This window comes from Ammodytes marinus, assembly GCF_949987685.1.
Source record: "Ammodytes marinus genome assembly, chromosome: 8".
NCBI classification, from domain to species: Eukaryota; Metazoa; Chordata; class Actinopteri; order Uranoscopiformes; family Ammodytidae; genus Ammodytes; species Ammodytes marinus.
In genome coordinates, this window is record NC_137212.1 from 17,132,008 (window position 1) to 17,155,613 (window position 23,606).

At 43.6% G+C, this 23,606-nt stretch overlaps 1 protein-coding gene across 1 annotated transcript in view; it reads right to left on the minus strand.

The window, feature by feature from the left end:
• Positions 1–839: 839 nt before the first annotated feature.
• Positions 840–23,606, minus strand: part of insrb (insulin receptor b) — a gene marked incomplete at its 5' end in the record, with an annotated part of 78,523 nt that continues 55,756 nt past the window's right edge. Inside the window, 21 exons of the mRNA XM_080032802.1 lie at positions 840–1,322; positions 1,860–1,994; positions 2,090–2,219; positions 2,325–2,487; positions 2,605–2,715; positions 3,775–4,004; positions 4,126–4,193; positions 4,372–4,468; positions 4,997–5,153; positions 6,403–6,551; positions 6,842–6,995; positions 7,883–8,021; positions 9,270–9,468; positions 9,833–10,000; positions 10,725–10,975; positions 12,092–12,218; positions 12,351–12,565; positions 12,688–12,832; positions 13,004–13,143; positions 17,756–17,889; positions 17,989–18,197. Coding sequence (XP_079888928.1) covers positions 968–1,322; positions 1,860–1,994; positions 2,090–2,219; positions 2,325–2,487; positions 2,605–2,715; positions 3,775–4,004; positions 4,126–4,193; positions 4,372–4,468; positions 4,997–5,153; positions 6,403–6,551; positions 6,842–6,995; positions 7,883–8,021; positions 9,270–9,468; positions 9,833–10,000; positions 10,725–10,975; positions 12,092–12,218; positions 12,351–12,565; positions 12,688–12,832; positions 13,004–13,143; positions 17,756–17,889; positions 17,989–18,197 — 3,476 coding nt within the window. The 3' untranslated portion in view covers positions 840–967. The remainder of the gene's footprint in view (positions 1,323–1,859; positions 1,995–2,089; positions 2,220–2,324; positions 2,488–2,604; positions 2,716–3,774; positions 4,005–4,125; positions 4,194–4,371; positions 4,469–4,996; positions 5,154–6,402; positions 6,552–6,841; positions 6,996–7,882; positions 8,022–9,269; positions 9,469–9,832; positions 10,001–10,724; positions 10,976–12,091; positions 12,219–12,350; positions 12,566–12,687; positions 12,833–13,003; positions 13,144–17,755; positions 17,890–17,988; positions 18,198–23,606) is intronic.

Below are 23,606 nucleotides of genomic sequence, written 5' to 3' on the forward strand. Positions count from 1 at the left end.
ATATATACTATATTATATATATTTATATATTTATATACCCACTAAAATATATCAAAGCAGCAGCTATTGGTCAGTCTGAGGAACTCTTTTGTCCAATTCTTAACTGTTTAAATATCCTTCAGCCATACAGTGAGGACACAGAGAAAAAAACTGGGAAAAGTTGAGTGGAAAATAGAAAACAACAATAAAAGCAAATAAATTAAAACTATTCACCAAACACCCGATGAATCTGTGTGTAGTTTGGAATTCTGCAGAACCAAAGTAAAAACATCAAAAGGTTAAAAAAAACAAAAACAAAAGAAAAAAAACATTCCTCAAGGAATAGATGTTTGTTCTAGGATCAAGTCTTTAAAAAGTCATCCCACCGTTAAGTCATTGTTCAAAATTAGTATAAGCGCTGATAGACACTTCTCTTTGTTTATAGGCCACGTACAAAAAGGACACTATCTGAGTAACAAGATTTCACTTGGGAGAGAGAGAAACAAAAGCACAGAAATGTGGAAATGCAGACTGGTGGGGAGAGGAAGGAGGGACAAGTCTGGTGAAGGGTTGAGCGTAAGCAGCCTTCTTGGTTGTCTAAGGTTTGTTGTGTTTCACAGTTGTTTTGTTTTTTTCTCCGTTTCCGTCACGAGGAGTCCTGGAAACGTGGCAATAGAGAAAAACAATAGACAGGTAATATGGTATTAGAAAATCCCATGTGGTGTGGAGGAAGGTAAACAAAACTAAAACCTTTGCTTGCCTGAGTTTGGCAGCCTTGAGAAAGAAAATAAAAAGTCCTGAGATCTGTGGGTGTGTTTTTTTTTGAAGGGCTTCTCCAAGAAAGAAGAAAACCAGTAGAAAATGAGGAGAAACATGAAGAATACAGAAATAAATGGACTAAAAGAGGGAAAAAAGGTTGCGAAAAGGTTGAGGGAAGAGGGGGAGCAGGTTAAACAAAAAAGTTATTGTAAGGGAAAAACAGGAAATGTTAGGAAGGGCTAGATCTGGGCAACGATAAGATTCGTCCGTTTTTCTTGCCACCGTTCATGTGTGTGTAGGGGACGTGCTCCTCATAGTTCCCCCTGAGGGCCACCGAGGGCCCGCTGTCCCTGCCTAAGCTCTCCTCTCTTTGGGAGTATGAGGAGGGGTCCAGGGGGATGCTCTCCATGTTCTCCAGGTCCAGGTCAAAGTCCTCCGTCTCGGGCACTTTGTTTTCCTCGCTGTAGAAGAAGGAGACCTCGTGGAACGACGGGTCAAGGTCCTCGCGCAGCATCTCAATGATCTCATGGAACATCGGCCGCATCTTGGGGTTGTACTGCCAGCACATCTGCATCAGGCTGTGCCTATAGGGGGAAAGGAGATATAAGAAGCGACACAAAGGCTTTAACCCTGAAATGCATACATCTGCACTGTCGTACACCACCCTGTCTAATAAAGAAAAAGAGGGGTATGGGAGGATTAGTCAAAAGGACAATTCTTTGAAGATTAAAAAAAAAAAAAAAAGGAAACAAAATGGCCTCCATGACCCAAGATGTAACTTTTGGTGAACAATCAAAAGGTTTACAGAAGTTTGTGATAGTGAAACAAGCATGTACCAATTCAGCCTCAGATTAAGGCACAGCAGAAATCTCCTACTAGAAGTGGACACTGATACATTTTGTTATTCAGAAGCCAGAGGTTTAAAATGTTCAAAGTGTCTATCAGCAGAAAAATAAAAGAACTTCCTTAAAAGGTTTGAAGAAAGCGAAATTCCTCCTGTGTCAATGTGGAACAGATCAGTGGTACCATTTAACAGATAATAAGAATTAAAGTGGTGTAAAAAGAGTTTTGAAAAAGACGTTGGGAATAACAATGCTGCCAGAGTGTCTGAGTTTACTCACATCCTCTCCGGGCAGTTGTCTGGTCGGTCAAGATATCCTCCATCCATGACGAACTTCAAAACCTGTTCGTTGGATAAACCCTGGTAAGGCTGCTCTGCTAGCGTGTTGATCTCCCACAGCACGACGCCGAATGACCTGCACAAGCACATACAGGCACGTGATTAAAAACGAACAGGTAATGTCAGTGAGATAGCAAAGAATGGGGCAACTGCCTCCGTGGTGAGACTCACCAGCAGTCAGAGTGGGCAGTGAAGACTCCGTCTTTCAGAGACTCTGGAGCCATCCACCTGACAGGAAGCAGGCCCTTCCCTCCTTTACGGTAGTAGTCCGTCTCGTAGATGTCTCGGGTCATCCCGAAGTCTATGAGAGAGAGTGAGAGAGAGAGAGAGAGAGAGAGAGAGAGAGATCAGTACACGAGAACTGTAAGCTCACAGTAAAACATGATAAAACATTAAGCTACAGTACCTCCGATCTTGACGGTGAAGTCCCCTGCCACCATGCAGTTCCTAGCTGCCAGGTCTCTGTGGACAAACTTCTTGGCGTTGAGGTAGGCCATGCCGTCTGCAATTTCTGCAGCCATCTGGATCATTTCCTTCAGCGTAGGTGGTGAACGACCTGTGGGGTTGTGCTAAGAAAAAACACACAAAAAGACAAGCCAGTCAGCGACTAGCTGGTATGATTACCCTACCAGGATAATTTCTTCTTCTTTTTTAAAGCAGAGAGGTTTTTTTCCTGTGTCACATACTTCAGAGTCCGGCCTGAGACATCGCAGGTGGCTCTTCAGGTCCCCGTGGGTCATCAGCTCCATCACTACCAGTGTGGGCTGACCTTTGGACACCACGCCCATCAGGCGTACCTGTGTAGAAAGGAAGTAAAGCAAAACACGTGAACTCATTCTTCTTTTTCTGTTTTGGTTACACTGACTCATTAAACACAGTAGTTATGCACCAAGAGTTTGAACACTTAAATGTTTGGGTCTAAATAAAAAATATTTCTCACACTTATTATTACACATTATATAAAATTGCATTCCTATAACTCAGTGAAGATGAGGTATCCTCAATTATTTTACCTTTCAGAGAAACATAACTACAGATTTTTACAGATGACAGCACAACATTTGTATGCCGCTAACAGGATGTTAAAGATCTCCTATTATACTACTTTTCTGGTCTTAATTTCTCGTTAAAAACTGCTATAGAGCAACCTGACACGAATCACATCACAAAAAACCATGCAGATTTTCGGGACACTCTTCCTCTCACCCTAGAGAGCACAGCAGTCTGCTCCACACACTGCCTTGAGCTTCTCCGCCCCCCCCCCCCCCCCCCCTCCTGCAAACCCCACTCCGTTGTGATTGGTTACCTTCCTTCCGGAACATTTCCAGCAGCGCGCGAGAAGATTTCTGAGAGAGGAAGGTGGGGGCATGGCCGGAGCTTGCCTGAGCAGCATTACCATACATGGAAACAACCGGGGACGTGACGACACGATACCCGGAAATTTGAACAAGTGAATTCTCGACCGGCTGCCCTAGTGTTTAGTGCTCTGCATAACCACCCCAGACGGTCAGCAGGGAATACGTCTAAATGCATGTACGTAATTATTTGATACTCTAGTATGGTTAAACACGACTATAAATCATTATAACAACGTTTGTAGGTCATAAAAGTCGAAAAGTATCATAGGTCCTCTTTAAGAAAACAGTAGTCACCATTGCTAACCAAGTGTGAACGTTTGAATTTTTTTTAGCTGGAGTCAAACTGTGTGTCAATATGTCAGCGTCGACACAACAAGTGAGTCATGATTGCCTGATCTGAGTCATACAAGTTGTTAAGTGTCGCTCCCATGTCCCTGACCATTTGTCAGTAATGAAGCCGAATATGGAAAAATAGTTTTTTTTTTTCTGCACTCGTACCACGTGGTGACAGGTGAAAGCCTTCATGACAGAGGCTTCGTTGAGGAACTCGATTCTCTCGCGCAGGCTGGCCGATTCGTTGACCGTTTTGACAGCGACGCGTGTATCCGGATCTCCTTTGACGATGTCCTTGGCCAGTCCCTCGTACACCATGCCGAAGGAGCCCTGGCCCAGCTCTCGCATCACCTGGATCTTCTCCCGCGGCACCTCCCACTCATCGGGAACGTACACTACGCACAGAAAACGGAGGCCATAGTCAAATAAGTCAACCATTCACAAGTCCTCATATAAAAAGGTGGAATTTTTTAAATACAGTTCCAATTAGAACTGTGCCATGATGTGCTTTCCTACCGTCGCTGGCACTGAGGTACTCGGGGTTAGAGGAGGCTATGAGAGGTCCTGTCGGGCCTTCTGTTTGCCTGTAAACACAAGAGAGCATCTGAGTCACTGAGGAACTGTAACGACAATGGAACTTTCTGCTCACATATTCTATATAGCTAATGTTCCTCGGGAGTATTAAAACTAGACATCCCCTACTTCAAATCCCACTATAGGTTTCTAAAGTAAATAAGAGCTGTTGCCGGTCAAAAGTCTTACCTCTTCTTAAAGAGCACAAAGACTCCACCTCCCACGAACAGCAGCAGGATGAAGCAGATGACTGGGCCAATCACAATCCAGATCAAACCCTGATCAGCTGTAATAAACACAGATGTTCACTTGAGTATGAAAGACGGATATGCATTAAATAATAATAATAATTTTTAAAAAACTGCGAAGAATGTCAAAGTTTAATAAAAAAAAAGAAAATTCTCAACCTCTGTAGCAGATAGACATAAAATTAAAAAAAACATTTAAAAGCTTATACCCTTGGCCTTAACTGTTCATTACTATCTTTGCCCTTTAATTTATGAAGATTCATTATCAAATCAATAAACATCATAAAAAAACGCCTATCAGTCGCTCCCCCTCCTACGGTTGTCCGACAACTTTATTTGCAGTTAATTGTATTCTGCATGTTTCCCATTTTTCTGTCAAAGAATAAATAAATAAAAGAAGATCATTTTGAAGATGAATGGCTGGTTGGATCTGGCCTGCTGGCTTGGTGGCATGTCAACGGCAACAGCGTGTATGCAGTTTATGAACTTCCAGATGCATGTGTGAAAAATGCATGACGTTTTAAATGGGAGTTGAGTTATGCCAGACATATAGCCTCCAGCCTTACGGTTGGGCATGAAGAAGTGAGTGGTTTCTGTAAAGGAGCCATTCCCTGCCAAGGAGGTGGCACGGACCCTCAGGCTGTAGTTCCCAGGATGCACCAGTGAAAGCTTGGTGCCACCTGACTTGAGGTATGCCGGCCGGGACACACAAGCTGTGTGATCCTGGGGAAATAAGAAAAAGAAAATTTCAGCACAGAAGATCTTGAGGGAAAATGACAAGTGTTAACATTTATTTAAGAGTATTCCACTCGTAAACTGTGACCCTGAAATGCACACCGAACTATGTTCTGAACTCAATAAAGTTTGAGAGAGGACGATTGGCCTTCAAAAGACACCCAACAATGCACGGAAAAGCCACATTGAATAAAATGACAATGAGTCAATGACACTTGACACTTTAGTCAAACTAAAACATCAGTGCACACACTTCTGTAATGGTTTACACAGTTATAGTTTCATATATTTTAGTCATATGTCAGATATCATGAGGAGAAAACCAAAAACCAAAACTGTCTAAGCATTTTCGCAACTTTTAACATAGAGGCCAATCAATAGTCAGCCAGAGGTCTGAATTAAATAAGAACACTACTAATGACCCTTCTAAACAAATTTGAAATAAACCCAGATCAGCTTGTTTCAGCTGCGAGCCGTGTTAGAGGCAGGTGTTCTTTTCAGTGCAGTGCAGAGGAGATGTCGTCTGAGACGCCAGTCCATCCCTGCCACTGCATTCTAGCCTTCCTCCCTGCCTCTGTCACTATGGTAACAGCTGCTACTGGCTCCTTGGGTCAGGCAGTGCAGCAGTGAATAGCAATGAGAGATGAATCCACATATTTACAGCGAGTAAACAACAATAACAACACCACCACCACCACCACCACCACCACCACACACACACACACTCACACGCTTACACATTCAGGATGTGACAGAGGGACAAGCACTTGTGCACGTAAACCAAGAAATAATCCATAATAATAATAACATGTAAACACACGTGGCACACATGAAAATGCTCAGTGTTAGCAATTGTAGTTTGTAAACCAAAATCTCCTTCATTCCATTCTCTGCACGACACCCATACAGAATTGAGTGAATCCGACAAACATTTCGTCCCGCGCCTGCCATCACAGTCTACCCCGATCACACCCTGTTCTCTATGCATTTCCTCTGACGCACCTGTCTGCATTTAAAGTCCAGTGTTTCACCTTCATACAGAGCTTCCCATGATGATTATTATCAAGATCATTTCTGCCTCCTCTTTCCCTCCCCAGCATCTTCGTGCTTCAGTTTATGAGAAATATATATTTTTAAACAAATCATGAGACCTCTGTTTTATTAACACACACCACCTCCCCCCCCCCAAAAAAAAAAACTAAATATTTTTAAAGTTCAGTGATTGGTTTATACTGACCTCTGTGTCTCCAACCTTCCTGTAGAACACCTCATATAGTATGATGAGGCCATTAGGGGAGCGTGGGGCATTCCATTTGACCAGCACATATGGAGGCTCGGCCGTCACTATCTCGTGGGTCACTGGGCCCGGGATGTAGTCTGCTTTCTCTGCGGTTATCAGAAAGAAAGAAAAACGCTCAACGCGTGTGCGGGCATAAATCGCGGCATTCCCACAAAGCTCTAAGTCACTGTCTCTAGAAACTGCAATTTTGGCAACATTGAATATCCCTTTCCCCCAGAACGTTGAATCAATCTCTCTCTAAAACAGTTTCTACAAACACAACACAGTTGACCATCATGAATGTTGTGTTAAAGATGGATATTTCGTAGAGTATTAAGAATTTGTATTATATAATCTAGGAGTGTTTCTAAGTGTGGGATTTGGATTTTCTTCTTACCCTCGGGCATAGTTCGAGCACTGACATAAGTAGCCATGCTGCAGCGTTTCACATCTGTCGGATGGTTGCAGGCCATTATCTCGATCTTATAACTGGTAAAGTGGTGCAGGTTGGAGATGACCGTTGACTCCTTTGAGAACACCTTCAGCTCCACCTGGGTAGAAATGATAAGGGTTTAAGGTATATGTTATTACTCCAACAGCGACAGTCATTTAAGGGTAACACTGAAATCCTATTATAAACAAAACAATGCATCTTTTTATTTTTATTTTTTTAAGTTGGAAGGGACAGTTTGCCTCACACCACATCATGTTACGTAAGAAATCTAACAAAAATACCATTATGTTTGTTTAAGCAAAACGTGAACAATGTCTCATAGAGCATGGCATCTTCCCTGAACAGGAATATGTTCTACTTTTGCTTTCTTTGTGGCAGTGTTAAGCCGACAAAATACTTGCTGTTCAAACAGGCGTTTATTTAGATGTAGTTAACGTACTTGTGTACATACTTGACTATGTACGTATGACGCGTATTACTCATGGTTAATGGAACTACAGACGCTTAATGTTAATTTTTGAGGACGTGCAAAACTAAAACTTCAAAAGGACGCCGGATGCGCAGGTATGTTGTCATGTGCACGCGTTCGTGTAGTTAAGAGCAAGTATATTTACGTCTTTAAAGCTTCAGAAAGTTTTATAAAAAAGGGTATTTGCTTAGTTTAAAGGATATGGAATGTAAATAAGAGGCTAACATGTTGAATTGCATTTAATAGGATGATTCAAACTTAAAAAAGTTTAAAGGAATCTACTGATTTGGAAATATGTTATTTTATGGAGGACGGCTTGCACTTTTGTTTCTGTTGGTTTTAAATCCACTTGTAAAAGAGGACCCGTATAAATGTTCTTAATGTACGTGGAGCATCTTTCAGACTGTTAATCTAGATGGGGACCAGCGAAACGATCAGCACATAATATGTTGACGAGATAGTGACACCCAAAAAAATAGTCTGCATGAAATACAAAAGATAAAAGGGTTTGAGACCTTGGACCCCTCCTCATCCTCGTCTTCATATTCAGGTCTGGCTGTAGTGGAGCCCAGCTGCAGACTGGGGGCTGTGGTGAGCAGGAGGGAGAAGTCACTGGCATTGGCCACGCCCACTGAGCGTCGCCGACGAGATGGCCTGGACAAAAAGAGGAACAGGTAGAGCAGTTAGTCAAAGTCACGTTCGTTACAAATGAATTAGTCCCCAGCAGATTGCAGGACCTCTGCCCACACTAACCTTTAACAGTGTGAAGCAAGTCAGACCGCATGACATTTATCCACAAATACCACCTATTGCCCTGTTGGGAGAGTTCCCAGCCTTCACCACTGGGTGGTGCTTATGAACAAGATCACTTTGCTCTCAGTCTCAGCATTAGCCAATTAAGACACACATGATTTGCAGTGAGTGCACCTGTGTAAATCCAGGTGGAACCACAACCTATGAAAACTATTTATAATCTTTAATTCTTAAAGAATGATGGCCACCAAACATCTTTTAGGGACCAATACCTGAGAAAAATACGAACGTTCCTGCATCGCTTTGTGTGACAGAGAAAGAGCATGACGAGTTCTTTGTGTATTTTGGTATGTGGAGCCGACCTTGGCCGATCCGGCGGCATGGGTTCAAAATGCAGCTGAGGTTTGTGTGAGCTTGAGTGTTTGTCCAAATGGCAGTCTACATGGATGAACCTCAGACTGGCATGAATGATAATGAGCAGAGTAATCACTCCCCCTAGGGAAGCGGAGGGAGAGACTGTGTGTGTGTGTGTGTGTGTGTGTGTGTGTAGAGGAGGAGAGGATAGAGGCACAAGGGTCCAGACAATCAGGACCTCCCACACTAACACCCCCCCCCCCAAAAAAAAAAAGAAAAGAAAAAAGAAATAGTGCACTGTACGAAAACAAGGGTCTACATAAAGGACACCCACACTCACAGGGATGGATGAGAAAGAGCTGGCACGGAGCCGTGTTGGGACTCACATCATGGTGGCTGAGACACAAGAGGAGTGATCTAGTCTAGCAGGATAAAGTGTTATAGTCTGGATTTTGTACTTGTTTATGGAGAAGACTGTGGGTAGGACTGGATAAGCCTAGGCTTCTTCCTATCCCTTTTTGAACGGGTCTGCTGTGTGTTATATTGATATTGGCTTTTGATTTTTTTCTGTTATTTATTATTTTATTTTCGTTATTCTTCTTTTTTTTGGTCTAACTAACCAATATGTTCTAGCAAGTGGGCAAAAGCAGTAGCCTGCCTAAAATAATTCAATTAAATTGGAGATTTTTTTAAAGTCAACAAATGATAAAACAACTGTCTGGAATTGGGTGTCCAGTCCAGATGTTGTTGGTCATGAGCTGGAACTTAACATCACAAATGTGCCATGATGTGTACCTGCTCTCAAAGACTTCATTGTGCAGGTAGTTCTCAAAGGTCTTGCGGTACTCTATCTCCTCCTGCTCCTTCTTCAGCTGCGTGTCTGTCTTGGGGCAGGCGCAGCACCTTCCCCCTGAGGTGGGCTCGTCTGTGTGGTTCCACTTCTGCTCATCCTCGCTGTCCAGGTGGGTCGGGGTGCGAGACGGCAGCTTCATTCCTGGGCGGAGGTGAAAAAATAGGTGTGAGGATTTGGTATGGGACGATAAACTGTTTTAAGGTACACCGCCGTTATCTCTGTCATGCCATTCTAAGTTACTTGAACACACACGATGTGTGTTAATGTTCAGAAAATGATATGTGTTGTTTAAAAAAATAGAAAGATTGTGTTCAAAGAAAATGTATTTACCCAGACATTTAAAAAAAACACATTTGAGAGCTGTAATCGCAATACTGTGATGCCATGAAACCGTGGTATTTTTATCTTAAGGTTATCATTCAGAATATCATATATATCAAGTGAGCAGCAGCAAGCCGATTTGTTCATGGACTTGTATGAGGCTAAACTTTGTGGATATCCGAACCTTGTAGGCAGTAGTCAAACTTGTCCAGATTGCTGTCCTCGGCCTGCTTACGACAGATGACCCGGTAGTGGGTGATGTTGCCATTGGGGCTGGTGGGAGGCTTCCACTTCAGGATGATCTGAGAGGAGGAGTTGGAAGAGGAGATAGGGTCCAGAGGCACAGAAGGCTCTGAAAAAGGGAAGAAAGTCACACAAAAGTCAAATTATTGCTGCCTATTTTGCATAATTTTTTAGCATTGTAAACTTCTGTGCAGTGTGTTATTATGGCGTCTCACCAAGCCTTCAAAAACATGGATATATTGGGCTAACTGGACTTCCTGGTATTTCATCATCTCATTTGAGTAACTTCCCCCATTTGGTTCCATGTATGTGCATGCGTGTGGAGGTGACGCAACACCACATTCCTACCATTGGTCAAACTCTTTTAGGTTGATTGACAGTTTGTACACGATAACAAGCAAACAAACATGGTGATGCCCAGTAAGAAGAATACTATTCAGCACACACAAGAGGTAAACAATGTCATGTTGGAAATATGCAAATCAATGTTCCAAATGATTTACAAAGAAGTAAATGCACTCAGCGCGCCTGTTATGCCTCAAGGATACATGCAATGTGCTGCATGGCCAAAGACAAAACGTAAACATAGCTGTGTTTGTTGTTTACTAGAAAAAACTCCACAGGGCCCCCTTAAAACTAAGGGAGTCAAAAGTCCCAAAAGACTGTGATTCTGTATGTATTTTGTTTATCATCCAATAAAAAAGGCAGCTATTCCCACAACAGCCAGCTAAACTGTCTGTATCTAGCAAATCCAACGTCTAAAACATGAGTACACAAACATACAATTCCCTGACCGTGCTTGTGTGTATTTTTTTTTAAGTACGGTAACTCACTGGAGGCATTGGTGCGGACGTATATGATCTCGCTCTTGGCTCCGTGGACCTGGTGCTCGTCGGATGCAGACAGTTGTGTTTTGACCATGATGGCGTACTGGGTCCAGGGCTTTAGCGGTCTGATCAGGTGGCCCGGGTCTTCCCCCCTCTTGCTGTCAGAGGTTCGAGACGGAGGGTCGACATCAGCGATCGCCCAGCTGTTAGAGCCGCACGCGTCCTGTCCATCAAACTCCGTCACATTCTTATATGGCCTGGAGCGGACGGCAAAGAAAAAGAGATCAGAGGAAAAATTTACTATCAATAAAAGCTGCTCATTTAGAATGAGATATTTTTTTTTCCTGCTATAGTACATTTGAGTTCAGGTTTAACGGTTTCAGCAATTCTGGAGAAAACATTATTATTTTTATTTTTTTATCATTTCAAATTATCAAAAAAACAACCACGATCCGTTACCTGTCCATTCTGTGTTCATACACAGCCAGCCCTAGGGTCTTTAAACTGGTAGATTGCTAGCTATGGTGGGCCTCCTTTGCTTGGATGCCCTTTGTTAACATAGCAGTTTACAGAGCCTAGGCTGTGTAGAAACGCTGGATATTTTTCATCATGAGGAGATATTCTCTGATTTTGACAAAAAGTGTTTTTGACAACAAGCGTTCTCCAGAATCACTGACTCCACGTTTGACTTAATGTGCCTCACATTAAAGTGCCTACGTCAAAAAGTGAAATTATATTACAATGTTTTTCAAAGAACCAAGATCATACAACTCTTTTTGACCTGAGAGCTCAATCAGAGTGCTTTTGAGGCCGATTCTGAGTTGCACTGAGTGGGGGCCGATGAAATGATTCAAGCACTGTAGTAATGTATTGGGTTTTTTTTGTGGACGGGTGAGGACTTTGAATAATGCATTTTGAATGAGCTGGAGCCTTCCAATTGTTTGTTTTGGGCAATGCAGCAAAAGAGAGTTTTGCAATAGGCCAACCTGGTCTAAATGAACTCAAGAACCAGCTTCTCAGTGTCAGCTTGAGATAGAAACCCTCCAAACAGATGTGTATCATGCGCATATGACTGATTGGATATATGTACTAATGAAAAAGCACATTCAAAAAAACAAATTGTGTTCAAGCAGCTATTGGCTTTCCTATCATGATGAAGTGAGGAAACCAGTTAAGAAGAAGAAACTTTTGGTCTCTTGATTATAATATTGTGATCGTCGGTATGATATGCAGCAGTGAAATCAAGGAGGGCCGATTGTTAGGTCTGCTCATTTCGACTTACTGCTTGACATTTACTTGTACTGTAATTGACTTTGGTATGTTTTGTGCCATTATATAGAAATAAATGCAATGATTTTTTGCCAGATACTTACGCTTCTTTGTAGAGAACCATAAAGCCCAGCAGGTCTCTAAAGTCCAACGGCCAAAAGGGCTCCCACTTCAACATAATCATATTCGATGTGGTCTTCTTCACGGTGAATTTCAGCAGCTTGGTCTCACCTATGGGATGAAACAGATGATACTCAACAAATGACTTTTCTAAAACAGGAAAAAAAAATACATTCTGCTATAGTGGAAAAATCCTCCAGAGCATTTCAAAATAAAATGTTATCAGTCTGGTGGTTATCTTACAGGAGGCTTGGTCCCCGTTGGTGCGTTCGGCGATGTCATTTTTCTTGTTGCGCTCCTTGGTTCCCGTCACCGCCTCCATCGTTCTGATTTCCGTCATGCAGAGTTTGGAGTTGTAGTGGAAGAAGGTACGGCCACGCTGGATGGTCAGGTTGTGCTTGGACCAATCCCACAGCTCACGCAGGTTCTGGTTGTCCAGCGCATAGAAGCCGAAGTAACTGAGAGGAACGGACGGTGGAGGACATTAAAAACTATTTAGGATTAAACTGTTGATTTAAATTGATATACCTGGAAAGGAGGGAAGAGAAAAGAAGAGAAAAGAAGAGAAGAGAAGACTTACTCTCCCTCTAGTTGCTCCCCCCGGATGATGCGTAGTTTGCGGAGGAAGGAGAGGGATACCAGGGCGTAGGCTCTGCGCACTGTCAGGAAGCCTGTGATCTCCTCAAGCTGTCCCAAACTAGCCTCCAGCTCAGCTGCTATGTTATCTGCAAAAGGAGATGGGTCATTTAGAAAGGCCACATAGTGTACTAATAAAACACTTTTTTTAAAAGAATGCATTTCAATGCACATGTGGATAGTCAAACTATAACACAAAGACTGAGAGACAGACTGTGAGACAGAGACGGAGGTGGTGGGGAGGTGCAGCAGTTACTCACTCCCTCCTCGAATCTTGATGATCATGTTGCCGTGGAGAACAGTGCAGCCTCTCAAAACCTGGGCCGAATTAACCGAGTCAATGGTCTTATTCCCCACACACAGTTTAGGACACAGGCCTGCACATGGTGAACAGGTCAACCTACAGAGAGAGAGAGCGAGAGAGAGAGAGAGCGAGAGAGAGCGAGAGAGAGAGAGAGAGAGAGAGAGAGAGATGCACATACATTAGGACAACCTGTGTGTAATCACAGTAATCACTGGCCAATGCGTTGGGGGTCGATAGCAGACAAGGAAGGACATTAAAATAAAGTAATTCAAATGGGTTATCCTGCTATTCCCGTAGCAACAAAACAACTGAGGCTAAAATGTTCACAAGCATTTCAAACACGCCACACATCTAAGTGCCTACTGGCCCCGCTTAGAGACGTCACGGTCATGTTGCAGAGCAAATTCCTTGGGTGGAAACAAACAACAAACAGTTTTTTTGAAAGAGCGGAAAAACAAATGCTGTGAATGCATCCGTGTGCAAATATCAGAAATGAAAGTAGGATTGAATGGCATGAGGCAGGAATGCTCGGTGACGTGGGCTGGGAGCGGCGACGTGGCATTTTCAAATAACAGGGCTGAATGTGTTCAGTGGAAATTAACTGAATTATTTACACAATATAAAAATAAAGATTTTTTTGTTCACCAACATGGTATCAAGAGGTAAGAAACCTCTTCTAAAAAAACACTTCTAAGTGAGAAAAATTATTAAATATCAACAATAGTAAGTGTGTTGTTTTCTCAAACGTATCAGCTCAAATAAGACATTAAAAAAATCTATGAGCTGTTTATTGTGTATACTTCTGTCAATTAATCTGATGTGTTCCATGATTAATCCACAGGATTTTAATAGTGGAATTAGATTAGGTAATCTCTCATCCAGATGTGAGCCTCATCCATTGATATGAGCGCTGAGGGACAGAGGAGAGAACTTGTTCATCCTTTGCATCAATTAACTCTGTTGCACATACACACACAAAAAAGGCAAACACAGTGCAGACAACAAAAACAGCATGACTGAAACACAGGCCTTATTCTGTTTCACTCTCTCAGCTCTAAGAGCAGCGTCCTCTCCCTGCTTGTGCATGTAAACACATACACACACAAGTACACTGGCCAATGAGTACTGGATAGTGCTGCTTTTCAGGAAATGTTTTCAGTCACAAAAGGCAGGGCCTTGTCTAGCAATCAGCCACTTGCCTCCACACGGAAAGGGACCCGAGGCTTAATTCACTATTTATTTTTTAAAGCCATCTCAAAAGAACATAATCTCTCTCTTTAATTCCACTTGCAGCCTTGACACCCCTCACCACAAAAGGTGTGGTTGATGTTCTCAACTTCTACATTACGCTCCTGAATGAGAGCCCCCCCCCCACGCGCTCAGGTTCAGGGACTTGCTTTGATGTGAGGCTGGCTGCGCAACAGAAACAAGAAGAGAGTCAAAATGTTCTGTTTTCTTGTCAAAATGCATCCACAAATCTGAAGAGAACAGGGGATGATGACACTGGCTCACTTTGAAGCCATCTAATCAGGGTTTCAAAACTCAAAGTGGAGGAGACAATGACATCAAACGTCCACCTTAACAGGAACCTTTTTTTTAAAGCAGCTCCCTGTGCCTGGGGAATAGCTAACAACAACACGATGTTGTCGCACACTGCGGGGATCATGCAAGCTCTGCATCAGCAGCCATTTGTACACTCACCCTGATTTAATTCTATGTTTATGCAGCTCTTATTATAATCCCCCTCTCCAGGAAGCAAGCGCATGTAAACACACACACGTGCACACACGTGCACACACACACACACGCAAACACATGCGCACACACACGCAAACACACGCGCACACACACACACACACACACACACACACACACACACACACACGCACACACACACTACAGATATTCTTACACAACTGCTGCCCCTACTTTCCCCTCACACAGCCAGGCTGTGCTATACACCACAGTGACAGGAAACAGTCCAAGAGGTGCTGCAAGACTCCTTGTCTGGCTTTTCCTATCCACTATGGAAGAGCCAAATGACCCATTACACACCTGGCTTAGCCTAGTTTCCATCTTATCAAGCTCTTAATAATTTATATCAATCAGAGGCCAAATCACTGTTGCCCCTTCTGACTTCTGAAAGAGTGGAAACACACTGTAATGAGCTCTCCAAAACAACAGTGAGAAGAAAACCTATTTTGTGTGTGCGCTCTCTTTCTCCCACACGGAAAATCATATATTCAGCTTCTCAAAAGTAATGCTCTAGTTGCAGCATAGAAAGGGAGAATGTTTTGGGCTGTTGTACTGAAAAACACAGACACACAGGCAGACAGACTGGGTCCAACGGCAGCTCTTAAAGGGCCAGTGTTTATCTGTCCGGCTGAACTCTGTGACTCGGGCTCCAGAGTCTGCTAGAACCATCGAGAACAGAAGCCGCAGCTGACGCTCTGGTTTGGTTTTGGGCCCAGGCTTGGCGGAACCAGACCAAGTGCACTCACTCACACACCCACACACACCCACACACACACACATACACACTGGAGTACTACTATTCTGTGACATTGCCCAGAAAATACGGGCTGAAATCGGTGGATGTTACTGATGGCCGAATGTCAAGAGAGGAAAGCTACCTGTATGCAGATACAAGACATCCAAATGAAAGACACAATGTACATTATGAAAGTATATATGAAAACATGTTTTATCATGAAATACTTTTTTTTTAAATTCTGAAAATGTTCACCTGACAGTTTTGATCTTACTGTGGCATCTGGATTCTCAAGGTTTCTTGTGGCATTCTCCCATAATTTATCATACTCAATATCTAGATTAACATTACAGATACCAACATTTTGCATAATACTATTGTAGGACGCCAAAGTGAGAGAGGAACAGTTCATTGGCGTCACTTCAAATCCATGATGCATGGGTCTCCTTTCCCCCCTGGAAAATCCCTATTCCTTGTCAATCTTCACCGGTGTGTGTGTGTTTGTGTACGGATATGCATAATGTGTGTCGTCTGCCTGGCCGTGTGTGTGTCTTGCCATTGTGATGACGCCTGTTCTTGCCGTGACCAAAACTGTAGCAGCAACACAAACACGCAAAGGCCCTGATGGTGCAACTGCTACAGAATCCCAATGAACAAGGAAAGGTTTATCGCATAACGTGCGAACACATACATCTATATAGAAGCACGGGCATCACAAACACATACGAAGGATGCCATTTTGCCGTATGCCTCAGGGTGAGGTATGACTGAGAATGTTCTTTTCTGTCTAAGCACCTGATAATCCCCGCAGGCTGGAAGCATGCAAGGGAGAGTCAATCTCACTCACACACACTTGGAGAGTCATGCTGGGCTGAAATTTCCCTACCATTTCCGCTGTGTGTACTAAAGCTCTGTGTGTACATGCACGTGGGTTATTTACCCTATAAATATATCTATATATACACATAAACACCTCTGTCTATCTGGGCACACACACAACCGGAAAAAGTAACCCGACCAAATACTTTACTGGGAACGAGCTAATGTAGCCACAAACACGTTCTGCACACACAAGCAGTCCAATGCATGTATGTGCACGCGGGTCATCCCACACACACACACACACATGCAAAAGTGTGCACATGCACGCACACAGGTACACTAGAAACACACAAACACCATCACTCAGTCAGCAACCTGTAGCTTGAAGCTATGCAGACATCTCCTGAACAAAACCTGCACTCATTAGAACAAACAGAGAAAAACAACTCTCCATGCTTCTTTTTCGCTTGTTTACCGTCTTTCTTCCTACTCCTCCTATTAATGTCTTCATCAGTCTTAACACCAACACAAGCCAGTGTCGTACTCTAACGACTTCTGTCATAGCTTAAAGACACAGTGCTACTATGTTACTATGCTAGCCTAAATGTTTATTTTATTTTTTTAATTAACTGGCAGTTCCCTCTATAGCAGTTCTGTCAGATTTGCCAAGCCACACAGAGACAGCAGGAGAAGTACATCCCTCACATTTCTCCTGTAAAATCTGTAACCCTTATTGCCCAAATCTACACATGTGTTTTGAAATGATTGCAAACGGGAGCTACCGGGGTTAAATGAGGAAGCCTGTGATGTCCCTGACCTCTGTTTACTACAATAAGTAAGAACGCAAGAAGAGGTCATGCCCTTGCGTGTTGCACATGCAGACAAAGCTGCCTGCTAAACAGGACCAGGTTAGGTTAGGCTTTTTACATTCAATTATTTGACACTGCACTTGATAACAATTTATTATTTTGTCTTCTTTTACAACAAATCTTTAAATAAAGATGACACAGTAAAACAGTCAAAATATTGCATTCACATTAAAGTGGAATCCTATGAGTAATAATATTTACTGCTTGCAATGTCACCCGTGAATTAATCGTAAACCTGCATGTTTTAACAGCCAACAGCAAACAGAGAAGCAGGTGATGTTTTGTTTGAGCAACTTCCAAAAACCATCACCCCATGTGTGCAAATGTTATTGAGTGTGTTGAGTGACGACAATACACCTCAAGATGTGTTGTGGGTGAAAGCGACAAGTGACATCTACAATCATGTAATGATGGCCCCCAACAATAACACAGCAGTGTGTATTATATGGCGGCACGAGTGTGTGTGTGTGTGTGTGTGTGTGTGTGTGTGTGTGTGTGTGTGTGTGTGTGTGTGTACCAGACGTACGTAGTGGAGTTGATAGTGGTGTATCCAGAAGGACACTCCGGAATACAGGCCCCGTTGTGGATGACGTATTCATGGCAGCCCTGTTCCCGGTCCTGGTTCAACTTCTTAGTCTCCTTACACTGGTTGTGTAGATCCTGGATTCGAAACACAATGAAACACGCATTTTTTAAACCAGAGTCAAGATGTGCTCAATAGTAAATGAGGTATTCTTAAGAATTGCAGTTTTTACCAACCTGGCAGAAGGAGAAGCTGACGCAGCGCCAGCCCCTGAAGACATAGTATCCAGGAGGACAGGTCTCCACACAGGTGTTCCCGTGCTGAAGGTTCCTGCAGGACACACAGCTACTGGCATTCCCTGGCTCAGAGCAGCCGCCCAGACACTGGTCATTGCAGCACTGGCCCTGGAGACTACACGCACTATGCTTACAGTTGTCCAAACACACTGAGGACAGACAGAGGGAGAGAAAGAGGAAAGAGGTGGTTAATATTGGTTCACATTATTTTGGCCCCTACTAGTAAAATAGTGTTTATAACCAGTCCTCGTTTAGGCACAATTTGGAAATGAGTGGGAAAGCAGTGGGACTTATCCCAAAACAAACCTCTAAATACCCTGCAAATGCAAATTGAAAGAAAAACAAAATACCAAGTATAAACAGCACAGGGCTGCATGAAGGCAGGTATATTTCTCTGGGCCCTAGTTGCTCCGGCTAGCATTTAACGGCTCACAAATCATTCAAACAAGAAGGGGTGGAAAGAGCAAAAACCATGTGGTCAAAATGGCCACCAAGTGGTGGTTTGCTCTGATCTGAGAGCGGCGAGGGAACCACATGCAATAATGCATGTTTGGTGTTTAAGTACACACACATGAACACAGATTCATGAACTATAAACAGGTGTTATTCGCTAGGGCTTGTGGTTCCCTTTTGCCTTTTTAATGTGTGGTTGCTCAAAGAGAAAAACAGGAACGGTGTACTGCCATCAGAACGATAACTTAAAAAACTTTGACCCTCTCATTAACGTATACGCACTTGTCCGAGCCCCTGTGGGATAACAATGCAATGACCTATCTAGTTAAAGGTAGTGCATTCAGTAGGTAAAAAATGAAGGTAAAATAACAATAACAAAAATAAAAGACATAAAGCCCAGACATCATCATATAAACAAAGATAGTGCAGAGGTAAAATAGTTAATGGGGAGGAAAAACCAGGGTGTACTGATGGGTCTTGAGCCTTGATTTAAAGGCAGAAATGGAGGGGGAATCATATATGCCAGGTGGCAGTTGGTTCTACAAGCACGGAGCAGCTACTGCGAAGTACATTTCTGAGAGTTGTGCCATTGGCAGGGCTGTATATGCTGGTCACCAAAAGAAAGTGATTGTCTACAGTAGCTCAGAAGAGACTGACATCTCCATTCCACTTAACGACACCACTGATGAGAGTTCAGATGGCCAGAAAGATGATGATGGTGACTTTGTCATTGTGAGCTTTGCAGGTAAAACCATTAGATCTGCTAGGCCTTGTTTAAGAAAATTGATCTTCAATCTTTGTAAAATATTTACTTTAAATAAACCTTAAATAAGTTATTTTCAAATAGATTTGTCTTGCATTACAGTTTATGAGATATATATCAATGGCACAATTTACCCCATGGTATTCTCTCCAAACTCCAATTTACACCACACCGGGGGCAAGTTGTGCCACAAGACAACTTTTTTTCCGAAAGCTATATTTCTTAAACAGTTTATTTCAGATCCAAAGTTATTGTTGCCGGGGATGCACCACATCCTGAAATATACATACATATGGGGGCGCCCTTAGCTCTGTTGGTAGGGCGTCCCCCCCATGGGCCTCGGCCAGCAGCGGACCCGGGTTCGATTCCAGCCTGCGGTCGTTCTCTGCATGTCACTCCCCTCTCTGCCCCATTTCAACTCTGTCTCTACACTATCAATAAAGCATAAAAATGCCAAAAAAAATCTTTAAAAAAAAAAATATATTATACATACATATTTTAGTTGGAGACTTTACTGTCAACGCCTCACTTTAAAGTCACTTTGAGTAAAAAGTGGCACAGCTCCCCCCACTCTCCCCTACTGACCGGTAAATTAATCTTTTTAAGATTTTATTTTTAACATTCAGATTTAACAACATCAGTTTATTGTGCCAAGTAGACACTGAGACTTATTTTCCAATTAGTGCAGCAGCCATCAGTAAACAGTCATATAAAATAATATATATAAATAAATACAATCTCAAGTACTCCTTATATTGACTTTGGAATCCAAGATAAAACAGCCAAATATCTGACCTCCAACTGGGTTTCCTTTTCTTTGTGTGTTAATCAGCGCCTCTCACCATGTTTCTCTCTAAACTGTCAGCCTTGATATCATGTGCTAGATTAACCAAAAGACCGTCAGGACAAGGAGCAGATACGGGTCAAATAACAAGCTACAAACATTCATTCGGATTATTGGACCGACAGAATCAAGGAATGGAAGATTCTGCATTTGATAGTATTCTGATTAGCTCCCTGCTAGTTCCCTAGCAGCTGGAATGTTTAGAGCAGTGTTCAGCACACCGTTCGCTTGAAAGTGCACAGGGGACATTGTATGCCAGCCTTCGTTGGGATGCCACCTCAGTGAGGACATCACGAGTTAACACCAAGGATACAGTTAGCCTAGGACCCTCGTGAGCACGGGAGGGCTGCTCATTGTGCTGCCTGAGTGGAAGCAGAAAGGTCAGACGGTGGGTTTTAGTGAGAGTGTGTGTGTGTGTGTGTGTGTGTGTGTGTGTGTGTGTGTGTGTGTGTGTGTGTGTGTGTGCGTGTGTGGGGGGGGGGGGGTAGGGGGGTGATAACCAGGTTAAAGAAAAGCACTGAATGACGAAAGGGACGGGGTCAAAACTGCCTAGAGGGACAATGACTAATGTAGAAATAACACATAATCTCCGACCTTCCAGGGGGTAGTTCATGCAGGGGTCGCTCCACTACGTTTTCTTTACTACGAGCTACAAAATCCACCACTACACACACACACACACTCGTGTCTGACCCGGAGAGAAAAATGCACAGCTCTTCCCTAGCCCACACCCCTCCCGTCCTGGTCTGTCTGCTGCGTGTGTACATGCTGTGTGACCACGGCATCACATAACAGAGCGAGGGAGGGCCGAGACAGCGCACAGTAGATCCGGCTCCAGCAACCCCAGGATCCATGCCAGAGTGTGGCTCCAGCCTCAGATCCACCCTCAGCCTCAGCCAATGTGTTTGCTGACTGGGGGAGGCAGCCATTCAATGGCCTCTTCCATGTCAGGGAGGAGAGACGCCCAGGGTTAACCCTGGCCTTGCTGGGGCAGACGAAAAAAGCCAAGTGGCCAGCCAGCATGCCATGGAAGACCAATCCATTGCTGCTTTGGGTGAATCAGAAGGGGCTTCAGAGTGGAGCTGGGCCACAGCTGAGATAAGTGGAGCTATGTCAACAAGCTTGAAAAATGTGCAAAAGATCAATGCGCTTTTTTGTTTTGTTTATTTTTTATCCACCATTAATCGGAGGTATATTTACCCTTTTTCCTCTCCTGTTTGCATATGACTGCAGCTCAGCGGGGTGTGATACAGAAGTATAACACCACTACTACTGCAGCAGCAATTATTCCCCCAATTATTCTGGTCACACTAGCGCAGGGCTACACTAGTGAGCTGCTATGCCAAACATGCCCCAGTCAGCTCACTCGTTCATTCATTCATCCCCTCCTCCTCCACTGTCCTCGTCTCTATCCCTCCTTTCCCCCACAGCAGCCTCACCCAGCCCCTGCACCACTATCTATCTCTCTATCTGCCTGCCTGCCTTTCTAGGCCACTCAACCCCTCCCACTTTCATTCATACAACGCCTTGTTTTGTTTTCATGCTGGCTGGATGGGGGGTGGGGGGTAATGGAGGGATGATTTCACTCATGCTTCAAAAACAAGAGGAGGAGCAGGCAGGCGGTAGCATCCTGGAGAGCGTATCTCTCATTAGGCTAAACACACAGACACACACACACACACACACACACACACACACACACACACACACACACACACACACACACACACACACACACACACACACACACACACACACACACACACACACACACACACACACACACACACACACACACACACACACACACACACACACACACACACACACACACACACACACACACACACACACACACACACACCTCACTTTGTCATTCAATAATTTGCTCATCTCTTACACACACACATAGTTCCAGTTAGGGCTTTAAAATGCAAAGCCCGATCAAAGGTGTGCTGTGTTTACCTTTCATTTGGCCATGGCAGTAAAGAGCCCTGGCTGCTCAGTCCCCAGGGAAGAAATATGGGAGAGAACAGGACAGCCAATAGCGTGCAGCCACACGAGGCAACACTTCCTGCTCTTAACACATAAAAACCTCCCCTTTAATTTGCAGTGTTGTCTACAGGCAAAGTGCTGGGAACAATAACAAACACGTTTTACCCCAGAACCACTTACTCAGGAAAACACATGCACGCACACACACTCATCCACCCTCTTACACACAGACACACACAGACACACACACACACACACACACACACACACACACACACACACACACACACACACACACACACACACACACACACACACACACACACACACACACACACACACACACACACACACACACACACACACACACACACACACACACACACACACACACACACACACACACACACACACAGCTGCTGGATTCACGTTTACTATATTTGGCCACGGTGGGAGTCCTAAGCTTCAAAAGCCTTGCTATAAATGCTCCGAGTGATCTGATGTAAGACATTCACCATGGGAGAGTAGAGGAGAGACGGGAGGAGGGGAAGGAGTGTAAACAAAAACACACTGATTGCCGGGAGGGAGAGAGAGCGATCGCGTCATCAGAGGCGTCAATACGCATGCAAGCGAGCACAGGCGAATACACACGCTAAGGCAAAGGTCTGTTTGCGCTTACTGCGGTGGCCCAGAGGAGTGTAACAGACAAGGGAGAGTAGAGGGGGAATAAGGTAAGCCGAAGAGACAGAGATGGAGAAAGATGGGTGGGAAAACAGAAGAGCCGAACAGAGTCAGTGAGATAAAGGGCGATACAGAGGAGGAAAGGTAACATAATACCAGGCTGAGGCAATTTCCCATTCAAAATTCACACATTTTTCTGCACATGGAGGCAAAGGTTTTGACTTCATCAAAGCGAATAGTACTCATAGGAGGTTAAAAGATATATCAACTTATCTTAATTTTATTTATTTAAAGAGCAAAATGGCCCCTTCCCCATTTGAGAAGCCCTACCCATTGCACAACTGCTCATGTCGCCAAACTGTCACCTGTCACTGTAGGTTATCCAGTGATGACCTTAGGTCCAAAAAGGGATAAAGGGAGCAACATATAGAAGAGTGTAAGTCAAATGAATAGTTAGAAGTGAGAAATCCTTTTGACTGTGCCTCTGTAAATGTAGTAGCCTCAGTGGTAAACTTAAAAAGTTCTCAGTGTATATTTTTATCATAACATCTCCTACTGTTTAACATATATATTTGATATCATACCTTTTACTTCTTTGAACGGATGTGAAATTTTTTGTCAGTATACAATGTTGTAAGCTGGCAGCAGTTGGAAACGAGGACTAGGATTTGTGTGACTTACACAACACTCTTCTTGCAGTACAAGCGGTGCTAATTGAACACGCGCTTCTGAATATATGCGCAATCTTTTCCTAACCAGTGTTAACGGATGGAAAAAAGCAGTAAACAGTCGTGCTTTTCATGTCCCTCTGCGACAGCCACT